The following is an 18503-nucleotide window of genomic DNA, read 5'->3' as shown; positions in this document are numbered from 1 at the left end:
CCTGTTGATCGGTCTAGACTCATAACAGCTGAGCAATAGAGTCGCCAACAATCATTTCTCCTTGAATAAATTTGCTTAAGATCCCTTGAGTACTTCTGTATGCACAATTGTTGTCTGGGATAATGTGACTGAGAACCATGTCTGGGCTGTCGCCTGACAAACATGCCAATATTGCCATAAAATTGTTGAGCACATAAGATAATCATGCTTGAAGATGAAACACCAGTGCATATGTGACCTTCTGTAGGGGGAGTTGGGTACAAAAAATTTGAGCATAGTAAGAAGTTGTGAGAAAAATGTTTCATAACTTCAGACCAGAGTTTACTTGCTATAATTAAAGGCAAATTGCTACATTAAACCGTATTGCAGTATCTGAAAGATCATAAGTTAATCCAACATGTGATTCTAGAAGAGTATTGTAAATCATATAGTACTGTTGATTAAGTACTTTGTTTCCAAAGCCTTTCCCCTCACATTGCATCCTATGAAAAGCACTGTTGGATGGAAACAAGTAAAAAAGTGCATGAATTTTACAAGGCTGACAACACCTGAACAGTGTGCCTCTGCAATGACCTCTCACACAAACAAGCAGCTGGCGGACTGTGAACGTACGAATGTACGTGTTAAGAACACGACATCAATATACATAGCCAAAACGATGATTATGGATACAGGTTTCTGAGAAATTGTCCATGTCCATACATGATTGAATCCGTGACAAAAGCAACTTCGATAAGCAAAAGGGAGAGAATGTTGATCTCTGCAAGTGATTTAAGACCCAACAGACCATACCTCCAACCCAACCGCATCAAAGGAAACCATCCTCCCCTTCTGCTCACCATGTGCAAGAAATCCGTTATCAAACGTCGGGCAGGGATGCGTAGTCCCTTCTACAAGACTCGCGTCGACGTACAGTCCGTAATGCCCATCTCTGTGGACAATAAATAGGCATGCGGCATCAATATAGCTCTCAAGATGACGTACCCTCCTCCAAAAGAAAATCCGTCATTATCGCAGTACACAACATACTCATTACGCCCTGTCCATTTATACACGCATAGTTCTTCGGCAACGTTCTCGTCTTTCTTGTCTACGCTCCATAAGAATGAATCGCCTCCACCGTAATAGCTTCCATGACTCAGGTGCACACCCTCTGGAACCCATGCCCCGAAAACCCCACCCTCTGCATCTTGTATAGCGATGAGAGCACCATTATTTGTACCTGGAACGATTCCACCGCCACCTACAATGACAGGCGGTGCACAGCGTGCGTACAGAGTATTTAGTGAGAGGCCGTGCTGATCTGCACTGTAAAGGAGAGTCCAGCTCTGCGCGAGACGATTTAAGGGTGGTAAATGCGATCGCAGCTTTCAAAATACTTTAGTACAGAAGTTATAAGCGGAGAAGACCTGCTTACTGCAGCCGCGAGTGCTGAGTCCAGCACAGGGTTCGTAACCTCTCTCCTTCCTACGAGTTTTACAGTTTTTCCATCCGTCGTATTTCGCTTCGGATCAAATTCAAAATCTCCTGGATTCCAGTTCCGTTCTCCCGCAAACCCAGGTGCACCACTCGGAGGAATATACACATGAGTTGAGAAAGGCGACGCATCAGGATGTAATATCGGTGCAGTAGGTAATGGCAATGTCGCCGCATGCATGGGCGAGTGACCCTCCGTGGCGAATCGCGAATGTCGAGATGGTGAAGGAGTAGCCGAAGTAGCGCGTGCAAACAGTGCATGTAATGTGGACTGAGTCGGACTAAGGCCAGCACCACCAGCGTCTGCAGGCGCGTCGTGTGTCCCATGAGCGGCAGAGGGTGAAGAGGAAGCGGGAACAGCTCGCGCCGTACCAAAGAGACCAAGTGAAGACATCCAACTCCTTGAAAGGGATGAACCAATACTCGGCGATTTTGGCACGCGACCAGGTGGAGATTGGCTCCGCGCTCGATCGGGAGACCGGGGGATTAGTGGGGACGAAGCTGCACGCGGCAACGAAGGAGGTCGAGGAGACATTGGAGCAGACACAGAAGTAGAATTTGCAGCTGAAGTTGAAGGAGTGGGAGAGCGAGGAGGTACTTCGGAACTGGGCGTGCTTAGATCAATGAGCGTTGAACCTGCTTCACGTAAAGCGAAAGATAATGTCTCATCGTCCTCCGTATTTGATTTTAACCATCCTAGAGGACCATCTTCGTGAGCGCGAAGTTCGTCGAGTACTCGCTTTTCGTTCCTCTCTGCACGTTCTCTTGGCCCTTCATTTGACTCAAGAATAGGTCTTCTGAGGAAGGAAGAAGACGAGCGTCGTGAAGTCTCGTTATTGGGATCAAAAGAGGGCGAAACATTTCCCAAAGGATCCGATTTGGAGGAAACAGGTATAGCATGAGGTGCTGCGACTGATGACGCCTCGCTCGGAACTTGTCCGTCCTCGGACGAAATTGGTCCTTGGCCATTGTCCTCTAGTGAGATAAGTCCAGGTGAATCAGTTACGGTCGGGCGAGAAGATGATCTGCGTCTGTCTAAGACATCTGTCTTGAACAGATTGAGAGCTGGGTCAGGAGCTTCGACCGCATCCTCGACTGTGTTGCCTATGAAGCCCTTAGTCGAAGAAAACTTAACATGCATGAGGACATACTCGGAGTCCCGGGAATTGAAGCATTTGTTTCTAGTCCCTCGGACTGCTTCGATTCGTTACCTGAGTTAAGCCATGCCAACGGATCCTCTTCATGCGCGCGTAGTTCATCCAATACACGCTTCTCATTCTTCTTCGTTCTCTCCTTTGCATCATCCGCAAACGTCTCAAAAGTAGCCAAAGAGCCAGGAGTCAACGGATTTAAACTTTGTACTCCAGCGCCAAGAGGATCGTCTGTAGCAGGTACAGTCACAAACGAGCCGAACTCGTCGGAGATGGAGGATTCTTGACGTGAATGCATTTGTGATTGCTGCTCAGTCATTATTGGCCACCGACTCCACAGTGATTAGTCCCTTCAAAGTACACGATCAAAGACTAAGATATGTTTGAAGTGAAGACACGCTGTAAAAGTTTGCCTGCGCAATCGTAGACTTGTCTTGCTGCGCGATAGTCGGAGAATAAATGTTACCATTCACTGTCCAATGCAAACATGAGCAGAGTACCCACTCAAGTCATAACCAATAATTGGGTCGTGTGATAGTCAGGAGTGCTCTTGCCACTGCCGTGGACGGTGTTGGTTCGTGGTAGGACATCATCAAAGCGTGGCAGCAGCAAGTACATCACGTGAGGCAGATAAATCTCACCTAAAAATAAATCTGACAATATTTAAATCGTCTGCCCAATGAATGGCATCGGTGGCGACAAACTCATAATGTGCATTCAGAAAAGATAGTATACTGACGCTACAGAGCTTAAACCATGAGCACACTATGTTTTTTTTGGGGGGCTGAACAGCGTACAAATAGACGACTTCGAACGAATATTTAATATATTTAAAATTGCGGTGAAGCACAAGCACAGCATAAGAAAAATCAAAACGTCACAAAAGCACTATTCTTCTTCTTTCCAAATGCATATATCAAACGTGCACTTAGGTAAACACCAGACATGACGCCAATAATGACACTTATCACTGAGAACGTGCGAACGAAGTATCAGAACAGTATTCACTCGAAATAAACAGTCGTGCTTACTCTTTCGCGCCAAATCCAGCGATTCGGTATATTCATCCTGACCAGGCTCGATATAAGAGCTCGACAGCCCGCCCGCCTCTGCTAATCCAGTAGGAATAAGCAGCCAGATTCCTGTAAGCATAATCGTATATGCAGTGCCTCCCATCTTCCTCGAGTAAAGATTTCCAAGCAAACTGACAACAAAGCTACCCAATAGCGCCGCGTAATCTGGATGTCCTGCCAACCCCATATTTCGGTTCGCCACCTGCGTCGCCGCAGTACTAATACAACTAATAATGACCATTACAGGCATCTGTTTGGTTAGCAATGGTTGTCCACGTCTCATGCTAAGAACGAGGTTCAGAACAGGTAGTAGGACGACAAGCGAATACCAAGGGAGCGGGCGGAGGTACCAGCTCCACGAAGGATCGCGATAACACCCGTTAATAACGTCGCGTAGTGCTGCCGAAGAAGTCTCCTGAAACGCCCAAGTACCTGTGAGGTTCGAAGCAGCTAGCCAATCGGGTGTCGTGTCGTTCGTCGAGTAGAATGTGCCGTAGAAGCTTTCAAACCTGTCCGCCATCGAAGCCATATAATCTCGACTTTTCTTATCTAAAGTCAGCCAGATATCCGAGCCAATAGTAAGACCGAAGCCAAGGTAAAGAGACGTCATGATGCCTGAGACGAGCTTCGGCGAGCCAAGCAAGATATTTTTGCTTGCAATATCTAGAACTCCAGAGACTGTGAAATGTGAGTGTTGCTACAGAAGCGTTATAATGGGTAGTGCATATGACTAGACACGCACGCATGATAGATCCAGGAAGGAGTCCTGCTACACCGGTCGACGATATGGATTGATAGCAAAAGATCTGGCCTGGCACTCGCGATGACAAGGCGCGAGCGACTAGCGAGACGATGGCAGCCATAAACACGCTAACACACTCTCAATCAGTGAAGCGAGTCAAAGAAGAGGTATGCTTACTCTGATCCACTTGAGCTATGCTGACTGTCCGCAATATGATTCTGCACAATCGTTGCAAGCAAGCTCAGGATGCCTGCCACCCACATATCATTGAGACTTCCACCAAACGAGCTCCCACAAAGAACAACTCCCTGTACAAACGCGAAGAGGCACTGCAGCTTTTGTGAATAAGTAGGTGGTCGCCGAATAATGTCTTCCAGACGTTTCCTGCCTTCTGTCGCACTGATTTCATCACGCACGACCGCGCGATAAACTCCGTGGGTATCATGTATACGCCCAAGATCAAGTGAAGAATTGGCCTTCACTAGCAGTGTCTCACTTGCATGCGCCTCTGGGCGGCCGAAGCAAATTTGAACACAGTTAGGAGTATGCACGAATTGTGCTGGTAGTTCGAACAGTGCCGCAGTGGAAGCTAATTGCGGTTCAATGCGATGAGATGGTGAACCGAAAGCAATAAGGGCAAGTGCAAAAGTAATTATAAACCGCTGCTGTGCATCCTCAGCTATAAATATTTGTCAGATTCGCTGAAGCGAGATAGGAAAAAGTACTTACTGTCTCGATTGTGAACAATCTGATGCTTCCGTTTCTTTCTTCGTTCCCTATAGGACAGATGTGTCTCTCCGTATGCTTCTCCCATCGCACCCTGCTTTAAATTCCTAAGAAAGAACGGCTTTTGTGCTCCTTGAGGTGGCTCCGAGTATAGCTGGACATCTGCATCTGTCACTAAAGTGTTCCGTGCGTCCGATTCGCCGTTGATATCCATCGCGCGAACAAACACGTCATGACTGTACTCGCTCTCAGACTGTCGATATTGCGAAGATTTCTCATCATTTTGAGTTCTAGTGCCTCCCACAAATGATGTTCGGCGACTGACTGGCGGAGATGGAGGTGGCGACAGCAGTGGAGGTTCTTTTGCAATGCTCTTGAAGAACTCGAACGCACGGGTTGGAAAAGACTTTTGGGGCTCCTGCTGCGGTACTTGCATGCGGCCAAACTGATTATACGTCGGAAGGTAGTAGGTTTGAGCTGGTGACGAGGGATGCGTATTCGGATATATTAGCTGGGGTGGAGGCTTCAGATATTGTTGAGAGTCCCGAACAGATGCTGGTGATGAATAGTGTGGATCACTGAGAGTCGTGCGGTGCTGCACTGCTGGAGAATCATACACACGCTCTGGGGTAGCAGGTCTCGAGTCACGCTTCCCATTTAGAGCATCAAGGGCTTGTTGCCAGCTAGCAGCACGGTCGAAGTTAGGTGCATTATTATTCGAATTTCTGTGATAGTGTGGACTGGCCGGGTCGGGATGGACAGATGAAGCGCGTTGCTGTTTGGCTATACGAAGTGGACGAGTAGTATTTGTGGCATCCGATGCCCTTCGTAGGCTGGTATTATTCTGACGTATAGAACGGGTAGGTATTGTTGTATACGTATCAGAAGCTGCGCGAGGACGCCCTTCTGATGGCACTGATCGCGACTCATGCGTCATGTATGTGAAGGCAGATGGCAAGACCTGAGACGCGTTCAACACTGCAGGGGAACCATCCTGAACGAGCCTGGCAATGACATACGGAAGTGGCTAGCACCCTCTACCTCGGTCGAATTTCAAATACATGCACCTTAGCAGAGTATGCGTATTTAAGCCATCGAGTTTTACTCACACGTACATTTTCTATTCTTTAGGCGCCATGCTGCCGATCAGAGTTGTTGAAGGGACTGAAATGCTCTGAGTGCCTCGCTTGCTTAGAAATTCGAACAACGGCAACGGGCAACCCGATTTCGGAACCTGATTTCAGTGCACGTGATTCATGAAGTGCCAGCATGTCACATGGCTTTTGTATGCGTCAGCAACCCATTGGCTCTCTCAGTCTGAGTGAGTCTTTCTCCTTGTCCACAATTGTTGTCCAATGTCCCGATCAACGCTGTTGACCCCACTGCGCCAACGCACCAGAATAAACCTTTGGTAATGCACCTATTACAGCAGGTCTCTCGAGGCCGACGATTCCAGAGACTGTATCAGAGGAAGTCGACAAGCTGGAGGATGAGCACCCTGTAGCATCCCTCAGTGTCGACGGCAAACGGAGTTTAACGGGATTACTAGGCGTACAACTAAAGCAGACCAGACTTCAGCAAGAATTCAAACAAGAGGTATTTGCTCTTGAAAAGAAGGTTCGTTTGCGCACATATTTCACATGTCTTCTTTTCGCGTGCTTGGCTAAATGATGTTCCGCAGTACCTTGAGCGGACAAAGCCGCTGTTTGAGCGACGCACTGCTATCATCTCTGGATCTGCTGCTTCGACTTCTGAAGAGTTTGCTGCTGGGCAGCCTCTTGCAGAGGAGTATATAACTGAGCCACTGCCTGAAGGCAACGCGACCTCTGCCCCTATTCCCGAGTTTTGGCTTATGGCACTCTGGAATCATATTGGCATATAGGAACTCATGACGGATCGTAACGCGGGGGCGTTGAGAATCTGAGGGGCGTGAGGTTAGGGTATCTTGATGGCGAGAAGGAGCTAGGATTCAAATTGAAGTTCTACTTCGAGCTGAACGGGTCTTTTGAGGACGAGGTAGTGGAGAAGACGTGTTTTTACAATCAACTACTCTGGGGACTTTGTGTATGATCGAGCTGTTGGCACGCCCATTAGGTGGAAAAAGGATAAGGATTTGATCAAGGAATTTGAGGTCAAGAAACAGCGAAATTAAAGTGAGATTCTTTTGCTCTAGCATTATTAATTACTATTGTATTCTGATCCGAGCTTTGTAGACATGAACAGAGTTCGTCTTATGCGCAAGGCGCACCCCGTTGAATCTCTTTTCAGCTTCTTTAGTCCCCCTCCGCCGCCGCCTCCGGAAGAAGAGATTGACGAGGACAATGAGGATGCGTTTGATGCTCGAGCAGAAATAGAGTCTCGATTGGAACTCGACTATCAGGTACAGTACTATCGGCATATTATCTACAACCCTCCTTTTTTACTCGTATACGTACAGATTGGTGAAGATATCCGCGACCGCTTCATCCCGAGGGCCATCGATTACTTTACAGGGAAGGCTCTGGAGTTCGACGTGGACGATCTTGATTCGGACGAATACTCGGACAATGATTTTGAAGACGATGAGAGTGATGTGGAGGATGTACCTGGGCATGGAAGACATCGACACGCGGCAAAAGGGCGCGGCGCTGGGAAGAAGGGCGAGATACAAGAGGAGTGTAAACAACAGTAGTGAAACGAGAAACCCGATCTTTGATTTTATTTGTTTGTTTTGATTAGTAGTAGTGCACGTTCTGACCTGGTATTGAGTACGCTCAGAGCCGTGCTTATACTGATTGACGTAGTAGGTGCGTGATTTGTAATGATAATGCAAAGTTGTTGTCCAAGCAGTTGAGAAAGGGGGGAAATGCACAATACTTTTGTGACACATTAATTAATGTAAATCAGTAACAGACACAGTATTGGTGCATGTTTCTTATAAAGTAAAAATATGAAAGTACAATTGTTCTAGCTGAAACAGAAGTTGAGAAGAATAGGTACAGTGTACACTCTACAAATCTTCTTCAGTATCTTCTCTAACACTCAGTTATTATCTACTATCCTGATCTTCAAGTCTGTCTTGTGTTAACTATCTGTCAGTTCAGGATTCAGTCTGACAGTTGGATAACAAGCTTCTCCAGACCTTCTACTCTAATCAAAGTTAACTAACATTATTTTCTTATTAGTACAAATAATGTTTGTATTATACAGATTGTTATAAACTAAGTCTCTTTTGTAAAACAAGTTTATAAAATACTATAACTTACTGGCTCACTACTCTTAACAATCAGACAGCTCTTGTGTACAGAGAATTAGTACAGTTATTGAGTAATAATCTATTATAACTATATACTAGTTACTAGACAGTTTAGCAAAACTAAGTATTTTTAATATATAATCTGAGTTAATACAAACCTTATAAAGATTTAATAAGTACTACTGTACAAACTTTATAATAACTTCCTCCTTGTTGTCTGTCTTAGTAATATATAAGAGCTAGTAGTTTTATTAATTATTATATTTTTTGTTAATACAAAAATTAAGTATAGTATTTATACAGTTATTATACTTTAATAGTAAGTAAATGTAAGAGTAAAAAATATTTATATGTTAATTTGTAAGTACTTCTTTATTAAAGCTTTTAATGTCTTCTTTTATTTAACTTACTAAAACAAATACTATAGTAAATACTATATACAGATTCTTTCTATTATAACTATTATAGACAGATTAAACATATAATAGTGTAAGAGTAAGATTAATAACTCAAAACTTACTATTAAGGAAAATTACTATATAGAATATAATATAAGAGCTTAAAATAGTTGTTTATTAACTGTGTATTAACAAAAGTATAATAAGCTTACTAACAATAGTTAGACTAAAAAATAGTAATCTTAATTTACAAATTAAGTCTTACTAACATTTGTCCTCTTTTTGTTAGTAACAGTATAGAGAGGACCTGAAGGCTTAGTAAGAGGACCTAGGCTACAACTATTCTACATAACAGAGATACAGAATGTGAGTACTAGAATGTAGTTAAAACTTGTAGAATAGACAGAAAGAGAGAGTAAGACAAGAGTAGAGTATATAGAGTAAGTTTAAGAGTATAAGACTATTTAGAGTAAACAAGATTAAGACTATAAGACTAGTCTGATCTTGTACACTTATATATACTAAACTATACAAGAGTACTTAGAGAATAGTAAGTTACTAAGAATGATAAGCTATAAAGAATAAAAGAAAGGAAGGTTAAAGATAAAGGTATAAAGAATAAAGAGATAAATAAAGAGTAAAAGACTATAGAATAAATAAAGAATAAAGGGGTAGACAAAGGAACAGAATAATAAAGTAAGAAGTGTTACAGTTCTCTACTCTTGTACCTTTAGTTCTAAGAGTTTTATACTCTTTTATACTAGAACTTAAGACTTTCATCCTTTAGAAGTACTGTCTATAAACTATATGTGTACTAACTCTTACTACTACCCTTCCTTACTTTATTATTCTATTCCTTTAACTACTCCTTTATTCTTTGTTCATTTTATAGTCTCTTACTCTTTATCTATCTCTTTATTCTTTATACTTTTATCTTTAACCTTCTTTTCTTTTATTCTTTATAGCTTATTATTCTTAGTAACTTATACACTCTAAGTACTCTTATATAGTTTAGTATATATAAGTGTATAAGATTAGACTAGTTCTGTAGTTTTGATCTTGTCTACTCTAAATAGTTTTGTACTCTTAAACTTACTCTATATACTCTACTCTTGTCTTACTCTCTCTCTCTACCTGTTCTACAAGTTCTAACTATATTCTAGTACTTACATTTTGTATTTCTATTGTATAAGATAGTTATAGTCTGAGTCCCCTTACTAAGCCTTTAGGTCCTCTCTATACTGTTACTAACATTAGATTAAGACTACTTATTATTATCTTACAACTCTCTTATATTTTAAGTATTAGTACTTACTATTGTGTTAATCTCTTTTCTTTGTTTTAACCTTTTTACATTTTTAAATTTTAAACTTTCTAAACTCTTTTAAACTTTTACCACTCTTCTTCTATTTATTACCCTTTTTAGTTTAGTACTAATTCCTTTATAGTATAAATATAGACTCTCTTATACTAACTACTACTTTTACTATCTTACCAGATTAGTAGTTACAAGTAAATCTAGCTTAATACATATAAACCTCTATCTAAAAGGCTTTTACTAACTATATACCTCTAACCTCTTTAAAACCTGTTCTAATCATTCTAGAAGTTGTAACCTATTCTAGAAAGAAAGTACATGTAACTTACCCTTTAAACTTTAATAAGTAGTACTTTAAGGATTTCTAGTACTAAGTTAAACTATATGTGACTATTATTTTAACTGACCTATTCTTAGACCTTAATTACATTCTATTTGTTCTCTCCTTTATAAAGGAAGATAATATAACTATCTAGGCCTAGAACTAAATTAAAAACTATTAAATTAGAAACCTAATCTGACTTTAGAATAATGAGTTGTATTTAGAATTTATAAGGTAGCTTTATACTTTCTTTATTAATCTGAATAAGAAGTATAATATACAGAACAAGCTTGTGTCTTTATAACAAAGTAAACATTCTATTAATACTTTCTTTTAAGAGTTTAATATTCTAGCCTAGAAGACAGGATTTGTACTTAAGTTTAATAATGTTCTTATTAGAATATTAGAAAAAGCTCTTTACCTAGAACTAGTTAATAAGATTCTTAGAATAATACTAGAACTAATTACTTATACTAAGTAGAAGATACACACTATTTCCTTTAACTAAACTATAACTTAAATGTGTTAAGTTTATGTAAAATACTTACACATGTGTTTAGCTCTAACAGTTCTAAGCCCTCAGATTAATCTGTCTATAATTTATAATCAATCTGTTTTGATAAACATTAGAGAAGCCTAAAAGTAAGGAGTATACTTTATTTATAAAAAGTTAGAGTATTAGATTAAGAACTACTTATAGAAGTAATAGTATATTTGTTAGGTTATTAGAGTAATAATAAGTAATAAGTAGGATTTGTAGTAAGAAGCCTTTTCTACAAATCTGGAAGTTACTTTAGAACTCTTAAACTTTAACTATATACTCTAAAATTTTATAAAGACTTAATAGTAAATGTAACACTAAAGAGCTATAACTCAGATTTTTTAATAGTTACTTTTGATTTAATAGACACTATAGGATTAGAAGTAAATAAAGTAAGAAAAGTAGAAAAAGTAGAAAAAGTAAATTAACAAAATTATTTATTAGAAAGAAAAAAGTTGAAAACAAAAGTAAATAGTTCTCTTATTTCTTCTAATTCTTTTGATTCTTCTCTTTATACTTTATCTAAGTTTAAATCTGTATAATCTGACCTACTACTTTTATATTCTAAGATTTTAGAATGTTTAGAATACTACTTAGCCCTGTTTACTACTTAGTAGTTTGTCTGTAATATTAAGTAGGAATAGCTTTAACTGAGTTTATAGTTAAGAACATAAGTCTGTCCTTATTAAAAGAGAGAGGTTAATAAGGAAATGTTAGTATATATACTTACTCTCTTAGATAACAAGACTGTACAAGCTGTATATTCTCTTTAAAACAAGTAGTAGTTTATTTAAGAATGTTTTAAATACTAGCTCTAAGTCTCTGTCCTCTTAACTCTCTTCTTAGGATTCTCCCAGATTTGAATAATAGTTCTAGTAGATAGTAGATATACTAGCTTATACATTAATAAGGCCTTTATGTAAGAATACTACCTCTCTACTTAATGTGTTTTACTTCTAATTCTAGTATATAATATAGACAGAACTCTAAACTAGAATAGTTAAATTACTAAGTTTGTCCAACTATAAATGACTATTTAGGATTATAAGGAAAGTATTAAGTTTAGAGTTACTAACCTTAGAAAGATAGATGTTTTTATTAGATTCAAATAGTTTAAGACTTACAATCCTACTATTAACTAGTTAGAGTAGACACTTATATTTAATTAGTGTTTTAAGTCTTACAACTATCTTATACTACTGTTCTAAGTAAATACAAACACTTCTAATATTACTAACAGTTCTAATAAAGGTAACTAGTTGTTCTTCTTCAACTAGGATAAATATATAAACATATATTCTAGTTAAGACAGAACAGAGTTAATTTAAAGAATGTTTAAAACAGAACTAGTTTAGAACCCTCTCAAAATAACTCTACTTTAGAACACATATAGACTCAGTCTACTAGATTTTGTCTGAGAGTTCTCTAAAGTCTTTAGTAAAAAGGAATTTGACTAGTTTCTTAAACACTATTCTTAGAACTATACAATTGAATTAACTAAGAGTTTCTAACTTAAGAATTATAAAGTTTACTTACTTAATAGAGACAAGTAGGAGACACTTGACAAGTTCCTTTAGGAAAATCTTTAGAATAGCTAGATTCAACCCTTAAAGTCTCTTATAGTCTCTCCTTTCTTTTTTGTCAAAAAGAAAGATAGAAAGCTCTACTTAGTTTAGAATTATTATTATCTTAATAAGAGTACTATTAAAAACAAGTACTTACTCCCTCTAATTTAAAAGCTTATTAATAAGACACATACATTCAGAGTTTTTACTAAGTTGAATGTTTAATAAGAATATAATAATATTTGGATCTGAGACAAAAATGAGTAGAAGACTGTGTTTTAAACTAATTATAAATTGTACAAACTAACTATAATGTTCTTTAGACTAACTAACTTACTTATAACATTCTAGTCATTCATGAATTACATTCTTATAAATCTGATTAACTTAGAGTATGTTAGTATGTATCTGAACAACATTCTGATCTTTACTTAGATAGTTAAGTACTATTACTAACTAATCTAAGTAGTTTTATAATAACTCTAAAATAATAAACTATTCCTCTAAAAAGTAAAGTACTCTTTTACATAAGAGTTAGTAGATTATTTAAGCTTTGTAATTAGTAGAGAAGAGGTCTGTATGAATCTGACAAAGGTAACTATAGTTTGGAACTGGTTACAACTTTAGAACCTAAAACAGGTTTAAGTGTTTCTTAAGTTTATAAACTACTACTAACACTTTATTTAAAACTTTAGTATTATTACTTAGCCCCTTTACAATCTTACTAACAAAGATGTTCCTTAGTAATAGAATAATTAGTAGTAGTCTGTATTCAAGTCTCTTAAGTAGACTATTACTAGTAAGCCTGTATTAATAGTTCTAACAGTTATAAACAAGTTTTAAGTTAAAACTAACTCTTCCAACTTTATAAATAGAGTAGTACTGTTTTAGTTCATTAACAGAAAGTAGTGTCTAATAGTGTTCTGATTAGAATCCCTCTCTGTAACAGAATAGAACTACTCTATCTATAATAAGAAACTTCTTACAATTGTTTGTTCTCTAAAAGAGTAGTATTAATATCTTTTTAGTATTATACAGAAGTTTAAGATTTAGAGTAATTATCTTAATCTTTAGTACTTTTAAGTGTCTCAGAAGCTTAACTACTACTAAGCCTACTAGATGTTAGAACTATAGAACTATAACTTTGTACTAACTTATAAACTTAGAATATAAATAATAAAAACTGATTTACTCTTAAAACAAGTAGGTTATAAAAGGGGAGAGAATAATAATAAAAATCTTGTTCTCTTAAACAATTCCTGTTTTGTGTCTAAAACAATCTAAGAGATCTGACTCAAATTTAAGAATGTTAACTTTGTCACTTGTATATAGTAAGCTTTAAAATACATATAGGACTAGGTTATAGTAAAATAGTTAGAGAAGTAGGCTAATAATTAGAAAAAGAATAAGGATAAACAAGTTTACTAGAAAGGCTAACTATATGTTCTAAAGGATCAGAAACTATAAGAGGACATTGTTTAAGCTTATTATAATAATCTAACTATAGAACATTTAGACTAATACAAAACACAGAAACTTATTATTTAAAACTATTAGTAGTTAAGAATATAGAAAGAAATTCTAAAGTATATAACTAGTTATAATATATACTAACAGACTAAAGCTTACTAGATAAGAGTTTAGACTCCTTTACATCTGTATCAGATTCTAGATCACTCTTAGAAAGAAGTCTTAGTAAACCTGATTAGTAAGATACTTAAGTCTTAGAGTTATAATACTATCTATATAATTATTAACTAATTCTCTAAGTAAGTCTATACAGTTCTAACCTAAACAGAACTTACTTTTAAAAGTATAGTATGTATTTATTAGGATTACATCTTTTAGTTGTACAAACTCTCTTAGAAACTCATTTATAATTGTAAACCATAATTTAAGTTAAAATTCATATAAAACTTGTATATACTTCTCAGAATTTAAGAGAACTCTTTTACTACATATTACTTACAAACTAACAGTTAAACTGAGTAAGTTAATTAGAAGATTAAGCTCTACCTCTAAATGTTTATTAATCATTAGTAATCAGATTAGTCTAAATAGTTAGCTCTAGTAGAATTTGTGTATAATAACTAGTAACACTCTATAATAGGACAGTCTCTATTCTTTCTTAATTATGAGAGACATTTATACTAGAAGACAGTTCTAAACTAGAACAGTAGTTCTGAATCTGTAACAGACTTTGTAAAACAAATACATAAAACTAGAGAAGATGTATAAACTCTTTTAAAGAAAGTAGTATAAGTAATAAAGTAAAACTATAATTAGAAGAGATCTGTAACTAAGGATTACTAGCTTAGGGACAAAGTTATACTAGAAGCTACTAACCTAACTACAGATTACTTAATAAAGAAGTTAGACAATAAGTACTTTAGACCCTTTATTATTAAAAAGAAGGTTAGTGTCTCTGTCTACAAACTCTAACTATTAATAATATAAAAGTACATACACTTAGTATTTAATAAGGTTCTACTATCTTAGTACTATAATTTAGGTTTTCCTTTATAACAAAGACTCTTACTATCTCTACTAGAACTTATTAGTTCTGAACTAGAATATAAAGTAGAGTATGTAGTAAATACTAAGCTAGTATATAGAAAGCTTAAGTTCCTTATTTACTAGAAGGAATACTTAGTTAAAGAACACACTTAGGAACCTACTAAGAATCTCACTCATACTACTAAAGTAATCTAAGATTTTTATCAACTTTATCTGAGTACTCTATATTAACTCTATCTTACAAATTTTTAAACTCTACTATTCTGACTTATACTCAAACTACTAACTAAGTCTAATGTTTACTAATTAGGATAATTAGTTTTAGAGGAAGAGTAATGTTACAGTTCTCTACTCTTATACCTTTAGTTCTAAGGGTTCTTGTTAAGAAAGGGGAAGAGAGGTTATATAAAAGGCTTAGAGGGATTATACAAAAAGGAGAGATAGTAGACTCAGTTTACTCTCTTACAGCTTACTTTATTGTCTGTTAATTAGTTAGTCTATATATACTATGTAAGTATGTCTTAAATGTAGAATGTATGATAGAAGGTATTCTATCATTGTTTGTCATTGCTTGTAATGTAGTTTATATTATCTAAAACATACTCTTGTATAGTCTTGTTTTAACACTCCTCTTTAAACTCTTACTAGGTTTAGTAGACTTGTAAAATGTTTACTTACAGTATGTATAAATAGTTTAATCATTATAACTGTATTATACAATTGTTTGTTTGTGTAACATGTTTATAACTTGATGTAGTTAATAATAATATTATTAGCATTATAGTAATGTATTGTCTGTTCTATATACTATCTGTTTCAAATGTTATCTACTTTGTGTTAAGTTTGTCTAATGTTATATTGATTAAGTATATTTAATTAGTTTATTCATTCATAGTATACTATTGAATAACAGTATTGTTATTATAATAGATTGTTTGTAAATGTTATTAAATAATTTGTAAATGCTTTAGAGACTTGTAGAATCTTGTTAGTATGTATAAGTACATATATACACATATTTAAATTATAAATACAATTGCTTGTTTTGTTTTATTGTTTGTTATTCAGTCATATTGTTTGTTATTAAGTTTGTTTGAGTACTCTAGTAATTTCCTTTTACTTTACTGTAAAACTAATGAATCATACTAGTAAAATGTATATTCAATATTGTAATAATATCCTTCTTTAATTATTACTGTCTGTGTTTGTCTACATTTGTATATACATTAAGCATTCAGTAATAGCTGATTTATGTCTTCAGATTGAAGCTTTACATTGATTGTATATTGTAATATTAATAATAATATTTGTTTTTGCCAGATTGCTTCATTCTGAGATTAATAAGGTTTTATACTAACATATATTTGTTGTATAGATGTTATGTCTGGCTGTAAGCATCTTGCTATGTGTCTAAGTGTATCATATATGTATTATATCATAAATGTACTGTTTGTTTGTTTGCTTTACATTATCATTTATATCTGTATTAATTTATTAACATTATGTTTGTTAATTGATTGTTTCTAATGTATCCTGAGTAACTATACAATCTGTTGCATTGTTTCTTTAATAGCCAACATAGTTATCTATCATAAATCATTTCTATTGTGTGTTTGTATTATTTATTATTAACAATGTTGTTGTGAATTGTTGTGATTGTAGTATTGTATATATATATGTGTGTATGTTATAACTATTGTTCTTTACTTTTTCTTTTACAAAGAATAATGTATTGTAACACAATCTGTATATAAGTAATATATTGGATTATGTTTACTATAATTGTCTCCTAGCATTCTTTAGTTAATCTAGTACTATACACAATTGTAGTATTTGTTCAATGTTTTATTTGTTAATTGGTTTGCTAGGTAAAACGTTTTATATATCAGTTTTATTTTATTTTATTTGAATCATCATATAGATATACCTATTAGTATCTATCCAATGTATTTCATAGTATTATAATACTGTTCATGCTTGTATTAATTGCACAGTAAGGGCAAATTAATTGTTTGTACAAGAATCAATTTAATAGTTTTATTTAATTATATGTATGTACTCTATAATTGTTTATATAGTTATTATCTGTGTATTGTTTGTTGTAGTTGTGAATTATATTGCAATTATATTCTTATTATCCTATGGATATATTATTTATTGTTTTATGTACATTCCAAAGTATAATTTTTGTTATTCATTACTTTTATCCATGAACTATAGTCTGGGTTAATGAATTATTTCATTATATGATGTGATAATTGTCTGTATATTATTTATTTTTGTATTAAACACTGTTAAGTTAATTATATTATTATATTAATATTATTTGCCAAGTATGAGCATTTGTTTTGTAGTAGAATTATTATTTATTTAATGTTAAAGTTCAATTGCACATTGTGTTGACTTCTGTTATTTAGTTCCAATTAACATAGTTTTGCTTTGTACCAAATGATTTACCTTTATGATCCATTATGTCTGTCTGTAACTTCTATTACTTAGTTAGTGCTTAGTCTGTACATTTTGTTATTTTATTTTTTGTAGTGTCTGTAGTGTTATACTTTCTGTTCCATTGTTTATATTTAGTTATTAATTTTTTGTACATATTATCCATTTTCTCCCCTTCAATTCAAGAAGGTATTTCTTTGAAGAATTGGATATTTCTTTAATTGTTTATTAATTGTTGTTATAATATAATATTTATATATAATAATTGTAATTGCTTTTGTGGTTCGATTTCTAATTATTAGTATTATAAAGTAGTGTGTAACATTTGTTATGTTCTATAATGAGTAATTTAAATGTTATTACTATTATATCTTTGTTACTATTAATGTTTGTCAACTTATATAATGTGTATTTTGTTTGTTATAGTAGATAAGTACACATTATGTACAATATACAAGTTTTGTTTGTGCTTGTTGTCTTTTATTAATAATCATTCATAACTATGAATGAATATTTTGTTTTTGTGTTGAAAACATATGGTAATTTGTTTGTTTTTGTATAATATTCATTTAATAACATTGTAATTATTATTTATGTAGTACTTTTAGTAAATGCACTGAGTTCTATTAAGTATGCTTGCATCTGTTATTACCTATTTTATATTATACTGTCTGAGATAATAGCTTAAACATTTTATTAATTAATTTAATCATATTATATTATAATTGTTTTTGATTGTAATTATTATAATAATGTGTTTGTAATAATAATATTTGTATTATTCATTGTAATAGCCTTATCAGCTCAATACTTTGCTCCTATAAGCTATGTTGTTACAATGTAAATTTTATAATTGTTTGTTAAGGTATATACACTGTACAGTTAATGTTACTGTTACAACTTTGAAATTTATTATATAATCAGCTGCTGTAATAACATGTTCTGTGTAATTAAGTTGTATTAATACATTGTTTCAAGTATAATAGAGATATAA

General features: G+C 34.7%; 3 protein-coding genes across 3 annotated transcripts; 1 reads left to right on the top strand and 2 right to left on the bottom strand.

Annotated features, from left to right (window-relative positions):
• Positions 1-678: 678 nt before the first annotated feature.
• On the bottom strand, positions 679-3175 carry FOMMEDRAFT_126929 (TLD-domain-containing protein). Its single transcript, XM_007268985.1, has 5 exons — positions 3132-3175; positions 2628-3060; positions 1418-2580; positions 985-1367; positions 679-931 (listed from the first exon to the last, which is right to left on the bottom strand). Exons 2-5 carry the CDS (start codon positions 2944-2946, stop codon positions 772-774), a joined length of 2025 nt encoding a protein of 674 aa, XP_007269047.1. The 5' UTR covers positions 2947-3060; positions 3132-3175; the 3' UTR covers positions 679-771.
• A 321-nt stretch (positions 3176-3496) lies between these two features.
• FOMMEDRAFT_158938 (DUF1212-domain-containing protein) lies at positions 3497-6105 on the bottom strand (the record flags this gene model as incomplete). Its single annotated transcript, XM_007268984.1, has 5 exons — positions 3497-3597; positions 3659-4378; positions 4443-4570; positions 4620-5121; positions 5172-6105. The coding sequence occupies 5 exons, from the start codon at positions 6103-6105 to the stop codon at positions 3497-3499; spliced, it is 2385 nt and encodes a 794-aa protein (XP_007269046.1).
• A 332-nt stretch (positions 6106-6437) lies between these two features.
• On the top strand, positions 6438-7839 carry FOMMEDRAFT_30369 (uncharacterized protein; the record flags this gene model as incomplete). The annotated part of the gene is made up of 6 exons (XM_007268983.1): positions 6438-6489; positions 6598-6785; positions 6850-6956; positions 7103-7200; positions 7382-7548; positions 7606-7839. 6 exons carry the CDS (start codon positions 6438-6440, stop codon positions 7837-7839), a joined length of 846 nt encoding a protein of 281 aa, XP_007269045.1.
• Positions 7840-18503: the final 10664 nt, after the last annotated feature.

The sequence above is a fragment of the Fomitiporia mediterranea genome (assembly GCF_000271605.1).
Source record: "Fomitiporia mediterranea MF3/22 unplaced genomic scaffold FOMMEscaffold_8, whole genome shotgun sequence".
Classification (NCBI taxonomy): Eukaryota; Fungi; Basidiomycota; class Agaricomycetes; order Hymenochaetales; family Hymenochaetaceae; genus Fomitiporia; species Fomitiporia mediterranea.
This window is presented reverse-complemented; position numbering and strand designations above follow the sequence as displayed.

What these genes read in the sequence shown, in the direction of transcription:
- FOMMEDRAFT_126929 (XM_007268985.1), bottom strand. Translation starts at nt 2,946, where the DNA reads ATGACTGAGCAGCAATCACAAATGCATTCACGTCAAGAATCCTCCATC. An exon ending in TTCAATTCCCGGGACTCCGA is followed by an intron (nt 2,581 to 2,627) that starts GTATGTCCTCAT and finishes AGGGCTTCATAG; the next exon opens with GCAACACAGTCGAGGATGCG. An exon ending in ACTCAGCACTCGCGGCTGCA is followed by an intron (nt 1,368 to 1,417) that starts GTAAGCAGGTCT and finishes GTATTTTGAAAG; the next exon opens with CTGCGATCGCATTTACCACC.